A 10149-nucleotide genomic window follows, 5' to 3' on the forward strand; every position below is an offset into this window, starting at 1 on the left:
AAAAAAGTATGTACATGTAAGTCGCTCTGGATAAGAGCGTCCGCTCAGTGACTAAAATGGAAATGGTTCTCTGCGGCCCAGTCTTTCAAGCTGTGCTGTAAATTTCCGTGCGCACAAGACCATCCAAGTTGCTATGATGTGCTGATTTATACTATGGCATTTCATGCCATAACACTATGTGGCTGTTTGTGTGTATACCCATTCATGTTCTGTATAACTTGGCATGCTCCACTCCCCCCCCCCCCCCCCCAAATGGCAGACTTTGTAGGTTCTGTGGTGTTTCAGAGTCATGAAGCCATCTTTCGTCTGTTCGGGCTTGGCAGTCAGTGTGCTCTGATTGTCTGTGCTACTGTCACCACACGCTAACTCTTACATGAACATACGCTCACTCACAGGCACACTAGCATGCCACACACACACACACTAGCATGCCACACACACACACACACACACTGATGACACACTCCCACACAAACGTGTTTTTCAGCACACTGGCTGCACCTGCACATTGCACCCAGTCAGCCATTGCATACTCCATCTCTGTTACATAGAGCACTTTCTCTGTCCATATGATTGGTTTCCTGCCAAATGTATAGAACTTGATGAGAAGACAAATAAGTGTAATTCTTCTTCATTTTTTAAATCCTGTTCAAGATCTGGGTGAAATATAAGTAGTGGAGTTGGGTCCACACATGTCTGCGAAGCCACAAGGGTAGGCAACACTTTCCAAAGTTGCTTGCCAAGGTTGTGATCCCTTGAACTTTGAGTCAGGAAACGTTGTTTCCGAAATCCACACAACAGCATTTTTCGTATACATTTACGCAGAAAAAGCTACCACTGGGCATGAAGAAGTGAGCAGGTACTTTCCATTGATTTATTCATGGCAGGGTTCCTTCAGATGATTTGGTGTGTGTGTGTGTATGTGCGTGTGCGTGTGCGCGCGTGTGTGTTTGAGATAGAGAGCTAGGGTGAAATAAAGGTGTCAATCAAATCTATAAAATGGAACTGAAGCTGGTAAAGCGGTGAAGTAGCATTGTTACACATCATGCACTGGACATGGATAGACTATACGTAATTGTATACTTTAGAACAAAATTGACTGACTACCAACCCTGATCTTGCATAGCCTATGCGGTCCGAAACGCATGCTGCGCAACAATGAGCAGAACGCAAATTTTCATTGGCTGACGCGACAATATAAAGTTCAGCAGTGTCATAACTCAGCGCATACCGCTGGCAACAAGCTTCATCGAAGGTGTACTTACTGTACAGCATCCCGGCGGAATGCACTGATAACTCACAGAGGATTTACACGTGTTTTTCTTTCGCATATCAATTTATTGTGTTCGTCAACCAAATCGTATTCACAATGAAGGAAAGGAGACTTACCCAGCCTCTGGTGGCGAGATGTAAACTGGTGTTGGTTGGGGATGTTCAATGCGGAAAAACGGCGATGTTGCAAGTCCTTGCCAAGGATTCCTATCCTGAGGTATGCAATGTCTACAGCTGGCACGTTTGACTGAATTATAATACCCATATCCTAAATACATGCAGAATAGGCTACATACACAGACTATAAAGAGATGACAATAGCAATAAAAATGTAATTCTAATTCTACGATAATAACGAATAGAAGTTTAATATTGCATTGTTTTCTGGACTCGGAAAGATTGATTGAGTAAACTGGAAAGGAAATGCAAGTCAGTACAATTCCTCTGAGAACTTCAATGTTGAGAGAAATGTCAAATTGTGCTTAATTTCAAATGGAGTGCTTAGCGCGTAGAGCTCACTCTACAGACTTGTTGGATGCATTTGCAGTTGGTTTTGGCCGTGTTTCAGATTATGTTGTTCCCAATAGAAATTAACGGTGATTAAATAATGTATTGTCTCATGTTGGAGTCATGAAAGCATTATTCACGATTCATTCATGATTATTCGTAATAATGGTACCATCCACATGAATGTAGAAGTGTTCAGAAACATATTCTATTCTTATTTACAGTAAAAGTGACTCCAAAATCACACAATACATCATTTAATCACCGTTCATTTCTATTGGGAACAACACCATCTGAAACACAACCAAAACAAACTGCAAATGCATCCAACAAGTTTGTAGAGTCACATGCTTAATGTAGTGCTAGGAATATGGGACCAAATGCTACACTTTATCCTACTTCAATACACATACAAGTGAATAGGTCCAAATACCAAGGGGCAGGACTAGATGTTTAAAATGTTTTCCTTTCTAAACAGTACAACTGTTCAGATGCCTTATTTGGTCAGACAGACAGGACATTAGCTACAGACTGGGATGATCATTATGTGTCAATCTAATACGACTGATGATTACTGGGGTGACTGTTTCGCAACGACTGACCGTACTGTAATGCGTAGCTAATGAACTCGCTCCTTTCTGCATCCACAGACCTATGTTCCAACAGTATTTGAGAACTACACAGCGTGTCTGGAGCTGGAGGAGCAGCGTGTAGAGCTCAGTCTCTGGGACACGTCAGGTGAGCATTACACTCTGCACCCCCCATGCCCACATCCAATATACCTTACAGTCATTGAGGCATGGATTTGAGCACATCCAGGTTATAATAAGCCTTAATAACGTCTTATACCGTGTCTCTCTATACAAGATGCTCTACCTGTGTAGCAGGTTTATGATGCGGGAAATTAAGTTCAAGTCCAAAAGCACGCCATTTGAAATTTGTGTCAACGTTCAAGTTCTCAGACTAATTGTACTGTAAAACCTGACTTGTCATTTCTTTCCAGTTTAACATTTCCTTTCCCACCCGCCCTGAAAACAATGCAATCAGAGAGTTTGCGTAAACAACAGTAGGCTAACTAAAGGCCCATTGGCCATTGTCTCACAGTCTTATTTAACATCATAGTGTATACTGTATGGTTGTTAGTTGTTTGTTATTGTTTTCCTTTAAGATTGCGATCTGTACTGTTGTCCTGCTGCTTATCACAGGTAGTGATGTGGTAGGCTGCTGAGGTCTGAGAAGTTTTCTCAGACAGTGACACAACATTTGAATGCAAATGACCATTTGTGTGCCTGCCTGTTCTCTGTTTCGGTCTCCTCTCCCTTCGATTTATGTTTAGAAGGCATAGAATGATGCAGGCCTAATTCATTTGACACTACAGGGATCTCATTCCCAGGAGACAAATATATCCCCCTCTCACCACCTACCCCCTTACTAGAGGAATGTCTAATAACCTGTTGGCTCTACATCAAATATGACACCTATAGCGGACACACACACACACACACACACACACACACACACACACACACACACACACACACACACACAGTGTTGTGGTGACCTACTGACAAGGTAGGATCCTTCACACCTTCCCAACCAGTTCCATGTTGTTGGGCTGGCCAGGGGGTTGCCTCTGCATGAGTGGTGGGAAGAGTGTGCGTGTGCGTGTGCGTGTGTGTGTGTGTGCAACAACAATGATAATGGTGATCACAAAGACAAGGTCCTTACCTTTTTCAGTGCGCCGTCTAATGAGTCTGGGCGGCTGACGTCGAACCCAATGTGGAGTAGACGTTGAATTGACGTCTGTGCCCAGTGGAAAGCGTGTACAAAATGCCATATATAATAGAAAACATCACAGGATTTCATTCTTTCGCTTGGTCTGTTTCACTTCAAAAGAGATGGACCGAGCTGGATGCTCGTCCACTCCGTAGCGAAAGTCCCGTTACATAATTACCATTTACATTTTTCACACCTTGTTTTAAAGCTCTGCCCAGCTCTTCCCACCATTACTTTTTTCTCACAAAACACTCTGGTCACTTCCATCTATCTGAGCTCTGTATCCATCTCTCTAACGTCCTATCCTGGCAGTGCTCTTGTCATCCATGGCCATACCATGGTTTTCTATGATTGTACTATCACTAAAGTTGGTGATTGTACATATATCTCTTTTATCATGTTTACCGATGGTCTGTGGGGGGAGAGAAAGAGAGAGAGAGAGAGAGAAGGCCTAGCTGTTGATGATAAAACCATGAACAGCCATATAATTATTTTCTCTGAGGTTGCTCTTATTCTCATGTTATTTCTCTATTTTCCTTGGCTGAGGGTGTGTGAAGAGAGGCAGAGTGTCCCCTTAGGGTCAGGCTGCTGTCTGTGCTCTGCTGTGGAGTGGGCTGTGTTGTTGTGTAACAGAGTTGCTGTGCCTAACGATTCCCCCCCGTGCCGCTCCTCTCTGAGTTCATGGTCAAGCTCTGCGGCGGCCTGTTCTCACCGTCTCTCTCTCTCTCAGGGATCGGACTCGTTTAGTTCTCTTTCCAGTTGCCTCTCCAGCCTCCATCAACAAGCAACCAGTTTATCGTTAGGTTTTTAGACTCCTCCTTCTCCCAGTGTTGTGTGTGTGTGTGTGAGTCCACGTCCAGGTAGGGGAGGTGTGTGTGGGAGGTGTGTGTGTGTGGGAGGCGTATCACGGCTTGTATCCTCTCTCTCAGCTCCAGGGCTCAGAGCCATCATCATGTCTGTTTCCCCAGTGTTGCATCACCCTGGGCTCCTCTCTGCCAAATGCTGACGTTGTCACCTACTGGAAAAACAAGTCAAATCGCTACTAATCAGTTGCCTCGTTCCTTGCGTGACACGTCAGACAATTGTCTCCCTCACAGGAGAGCGTTTGTTAGGCTTTTAGTAATGGATTGGATCTGAAGACGGTGTCACGCTGACAGTAGCAGGAGGGGATCCTATGTCATCCAAATGCATTTCGCACTACCCATAGAGGCATACGTAGGTCATACATCCACATGTGAAGCTTTTCTTAATTCATTCTTACCTGGTTGAGTTCGTGTTCAATACGTTTCCGGAGCAGGGAGAGGAAACTGAATCTGTGGCTGGGGTGCGAAGCGACGAGGGAGCACAACAGAGGACGGACATTCGGTGAAGCATCTGTTTTTAGCCACAGGGACCTCCCTTTGCAACAATAACATACTTTTACACTTCGATGTGTAGGCCCGTAAAGCATATAGGCACGCACACACGCACGCACACATGCACACACACACAACGCTCACAACACACAGATTTTCTTCGCAATTGTCTTCAATTTATAACACGAGAAGCATTTACTTTTTAGCTTAGCGGTCCTTGCTAACGACGTTGTGCATACATACAGCATGCGTATTGAATCATGTCAGTGTGTTGCTTCATATATGATACACTCTTAGAACAACAATCTATGAAAGTGTCTCCCTTGACAGAGAGATCTTTATTTCTTCTATCTGATTTCAAGTGGGATTTCTGCACAAACAAAGGGTTCAATATAAACCTTTTGGGTAACGCAGGGGTGTGATTGGGATAGAGTTATAGTGTACAGTCTGCTTGTGTGTTCATGTGATTTATTGGCGAGTTCTTCTACTGAGTGGGAAGGCGTGGGGCTTTAGTGAAATGACTTACTGTAGATCCGAGGGTGAGGGAGGAGGAAAATTGGAGTGTGTGTGTGTGTGCGGAGAATGGTTTGGGTGCAAGAGGGGGGGGGGGGTAGTAAAATAGAGGGTTGGATTCAAGCATTGTCTACCAAGGCTGTTGCCGTAGTTACCGGGGGGGAGTGGGTGGTGTCCGGTGCTGTGTGGGGGGACTGACTCCTTGTGTTAATAGTCTGAGAGCAGTACTCAAGCATCTTTGTCTGACTGCACCCAGCAGCCATCGTTAGCCTATAGCATCCATGCACCCAGCCCTGGCCTTTACTATAGCATCCCAGCACCCAACCCTGCAATACACCAAGTACCTAACACTCCTCGTTCTTGGTCTTTAGTGGGGATGAAAATTGCCCCAGGGACCACACGATCCGATATTATCATGATACTTAAGTGCCTGTATACGATGCTTACTGCGATTCTCACAGGTCTATGTGTATTGCAATTGGATACACTGATTTTTATTGCGATTCGATGTTCCAAATATATTGCACACCGGATGTCTGCTGTAGAGGGACAAGAGAGCCATGAGAAAACGATCAGTCATGGAAAGTGCTGAAAACAAATTGGCTCCCTATTTAAATACTAGAGTTTTGGTGCAGGTACAACAAACTAGCAGAAAAATAATATTGTCAAAACAATACGATATTTAGTCAAACATATTATCCCAATAGGTAACTGTATCAACAAAAAAAATTCTCCCATCACTAGTCTTTATACTGTTCTGGTACGAACCATTCTTATTGCAACTAATGGAGCCTTATTAGTTTGGTACTGTCCTTTTGAAAGCCCTGTGACTGACCCTAGCCGATCTGTTTGACCCTACAGGCTCTCCGTACTACGATAACGTCAGACCCCTGTGCTACAGCGACTCAGACGCTGTGCTCCTCTGTTTCGACATCAGCCGCCCAGACTCATTTGACAGTGCACTGAAAAAGGTGAGGATCTTGTCATTGTGATCGTCATCATCATCATTGCCGCTGTCAATTTCTTCTTCCTCCTCCTCATTGTCATCGTCACAATCATTGTGATCATTCTCTCTGTATACCATGTACATTACAGCTGTGGTTATGATACATTACAACAACCTTATAACATGTCATATGTCCTTTTCATTGCAGTGGAAGACAGAGATCCTGGATTTCTGCCCCAGCACACGCATCCTCCTGATAGGCTGTAAAACAGACCTGCGCACGGACGTGTGCACGCTTATGGAGCTGTCCAATCAGAAGCAGACACCCATCTCACATGAGCAAGTGAGTCTTTCTCCCTTTCTCTCTCGATCTCTCTCTCTCTCTCCCCATCTCACTCTTGTTCTTCCCCATCGTGTTGCAGGGGTCCTCCATGGCCAAGCAACTAGGTGCGGAGGCCTACCTGGAGTGTTCAGCCTTCACCTCAGAGAAGAGCATCCACAGTGTGTTCCGTACTGCAGCCCTGGCCTGCATCAACAAGCTGCAGCCCTCCACCAAGCCCAGCCCCGCCCGACGCCTCTCCAAGAGACTCCTCTTTCTGCCCGGCAAGTCTGACCTCCTCTCCTCCACCTTCGGCAAGGACAAGACCAAGGGCTGCTCCATCATGTGAGGGAAGGGAGTAGAACCCAGACAGTGGTGGCCAGAGAGGCACTCCATTGACCGGTCCAGCTGATAAAGGGGGGTGCGGGGTGGGGAAAGGAAGGGAAAGTAAGGGGGAAGGAAGGGGTTTCTGTTTAATCCCTCTGGCCTCCCCAAACATCCTCCCCACCCCCACTGACGGCCCTCTTTAAAAAATAATGCTACCCCTCCATGGTTTACTCTGTGTAGTCTATACTGGTCTTCTTCATGACCCCCCCCCATCCCCCAAAAACACATACACAACAGACCCACGCACACACACAGACACACACCTCACCAGCATACTGTAGGTTAGTGCAGACTTCCTTTTATAATGCCAGTGAGAGCGAAATGATATAAGAAAACATCAATTGTAAACACAGCATCTCACCTCTTTGTAATGTTGATGTGTGTACCATCCATCATCCTTGCCCTAAATTAAACTTGAAAATGTTAACGTTAAATTGGGGATCTTTGCTAAAAAAAAGGATGAGGTGGCCACCTCTACATTCCTGGCAATGAGAGGGAACGGTACCCAGAGTACCCAGTGTGACGCAACTGGGGAGGTTTGAGAGAGTGGGCCTTAAATGAAATTATTTCCATGGCGACCCCTACAGTATTTTTTTTTTAGGACATTGAATCTGTCAGCAATGAAACAGGGTCTGGAGGAGGGATATGGCAAGCACACCGCTCTTAAAAGAGGTCGTGGGGAGGATAGACTGAGCGAGTCTGAAGGAGTGCTATGTGACTAAACATTCACACGGGCCATTAACAGTAAGACTGGGGACATGCTGTGCTGAGAGCAGAAGAAAAAGAACTGAGGATGAGAGAGAGACTTGTTTTTCTTCCTCCTTTAGTCAGCCACTCTCTTCTTCATCTCAAGGTGTTTAACTTCAGACGTTGATGGAGTGGGGTGATATTTATAAGGCCACTTTTACTGTCCAACAGTCTTTGATATTTGATTTACCAGAAGGAGAAGAGTCCCCCCCTGGTTCCTCTAAGCCTCATTTGGATCATTCTTAAATCCTCTGACCTTGTGTTTACGTAACACATAAAAGGTCAATCATTCTTCACTATGAGCTTTTAACCGTAGCATTGAAGGAGTCAGGAGCTCACTCACTACGCCTCGAGAAGCTTACCGGTGGCAGGGATAAGCTGATCATGTCATTGTCAACACTGGGTTGAAAGAGAAGTCTCCTTGCTCCGCGATTGGTCACCTGAGATGAGACTCTCTGGAGTCGTCATTCTTGTAGTGTGGCTAGTCATGATAGTACAGGATCAAAGCCTTTACAAAGCTGGGTATCTCATTCATACTGTGTGAAGAAGAGCTTAAGAAATGTAGATGGGGTAAAGGGTCCTGGGTGTGGTAAGGGGTGGGGGTGGGATGGGTTGGGTTGGGTTGTGCCGAGCCGAAACAGAACTAACAGGCTGGTCCTGTCTGAAGAAAGTTATTTTTACATTTTTGTTCTGCTTTGTATTCAAATCTTTTAAGTATAAGTTAATTTCATTTTTTTTGTTTTCTTCTCATTTGAAATCTGCTTTCTGCCCAGTCCTTTTTTAACTGTTTATTGTTCTCTGCTGTTTTTGTTGTTGTTGTGCTTACTGACGTCATCTTGTATTAGGAGCTGTCTACGGCTCAGCTAACGGAGGACTTCATGATTTGTTTGGACATATAGAACACTGGAATTTAACATGTTGCTTAGCAACAGTGCGAGCAGGGGCAGGCGTGAGCAGGGCTGCGGTGACTGGGATGCAGTTCCTGTCTCTGGGAGAAAAGAAAGATGTCTTGTCAACTGGGCTCCTCACCATTACTTTGTAGCACCAGACAGAGACCACTACTAAGGTGACGGCTGGACATTTCAGTAAGTAGAACACTGCTGAAAAATATCTGAAAAAACTAATTTGAAGCCTCCAGCTCAGTGGCAGGTGTAAGAACAACACAGGGATTTTCAAAAAGCAATGCAAGTACCTTTCCAAACTGAGTTCCAACCAAAACACTATTTTTTTTTTAGCAGTGAGTGACGAAGCATGTTGTTGAAACGAAACAAAGCGTTTGGGATATGTAAAATTGCTTGACCTTTGTTTATTAATGAGATACTGTATTGCTCAATGTTGTCATTTTTATCTTTTGACATTTTTAATTTGAACGGACACTGAGATTTCGGTCCGCCCTTTTTCTGTCGGGATATGAATAAAGTTTGCTTTTGTTCATCATACTCTCAGATGTTTCCGAGTTTTTGTGGGGTTAAGGTTTGGTGGGCCGTATGGGGGAAAGCAACATCTATAAGTTGTTTTGAATGTTTATGAGGCATTATAACATGTGATGGTGGTGACATACGTAACGTGTCATCAGCATAGCATACAGCATCACACTTAAACACCCTCAAACGCACCGTCACACTCCCTGTGATGAGGAAGACTCGGGCACTAGCAGCCCTGTTGGGCTCATCAAGCTCTCATCTTAATTCTGTTGAGTCTTTGGCTAAAATCACGTCCTTGAAGTTAATGAAGATGTTGCAGTAAAACGTGAGCCATTAAGAATAACTTGAGAGTTAAGAGCCACTCACAAATATAGCTAATTGCCTCTTACCTTTGGGCCTACTTTGAGATCATGTTAACGGATGATACACACGTGCTAGGACTAAGAAGGATCAGCCTAATAGTACCGGGGCATAAGTGATAAAATTGCTGAGGGTGTGTTGTAATTTAGTCCACATTAAATGCCCGATTTGATCATCTTTAACCGAAAAACAACATGAGCACCGGTGACACTGAGAGCTATAATGATATGAATGATCCCCACACTGCACCTCAGAAGGATATAATTTTGGCTATTAGAGCGCGAACAGGGCTATTACGCTAATGCGTCACATCCACCTGTAGAGAAACCCATTCAGACACTTCATGCTTTGCTATATTGTGATGGCAGACACAAGTTGCCCTAAGTAAGATTGCAGCTTCATAGCATTTGTTAAGTAGAAAAGTATATCGATGCATTGTCTTTCAGCTTTACTTTGAGCTATGATGTAGGGTAAATCAAATGCAGTCAATCCTTGTGTGTCTGAACCATAACATTAAAGTGGTGTTGGGTCAACTAAGCTTAC

The 10149-nt window shown here is 44.5% G+C and overlaps 1 protein-coding gene across 1 annotated transcript; it reads left to right on the forward strand.

Moving 5' to 3' along the window:
• The first annotated feature begins 1024 nt into the window (after positions 1 to 1024).
• LOC139416302 (rho-related GTP-binding protein Rho6-like) lies at positions 1025 to 9261 on the forward strand. Its single transcript, XM_071164793.1, has 5 exons — positions 1025 to 1489; positions 2430 to 2517; positions 6285 to 6394; positions 6578 to 6712; positions 6792 to 9261. Exons 1-5 carry the CDS (start codon positions 1370 to 1372, stop codon positions 7035 to 7037), a joined length of 699 nt encoding a protein of 232 aa, XP_071020894.1. The 5' UTR covers positions 1025 to 1369; the 3' UTR covers positions 7038 to 9261.
• The last annotated feature ends 888 nt before the right edge of the window (positions 9262 to 10149 follow it).

This window comes from Oncorhynchus clarkii, chromosome 9 (genome assembly GCF_045791955.1).
Source record: "Oncorhynchus clarkii lewisi isolate Uvic-CL-2024 chromosome 9, UVic_Ocla_1.0, whole genome shotgun sequence".
Taxonomy (NCBI): domain Eukaryota; kingdom Metazoa; phylum Chordata; class Actinopteri; order Salmoniformes; family Salmonidae; genus Oncorhynchus; species Oncorhynchus clarkii.

Bases quoted from the DNA above. Each gene is read 5' to 3' on its own strand.
- LOC139416302 (XM_071164793.1), top strand. From the start codon at position 1,370: ATGAAGGAAAGGAGACTTACCCAGCCTCTGGTGGCGAGATGTAAACTG. The intron at 1,490-2,429 runs GTATGCAATGTC...CTGCATCCACAG, and splicing joins CCAAGGATTCCTATCCTGAG to ACCTATGTTCCAACAGTATT. The intron at 2,518-6,284 runs GTGAGCATTACA...TTGACCCTACAG, and splicing joins CAGTCTCTGGGACACGTCAG to GCTCTCCGTACTACGATAAC.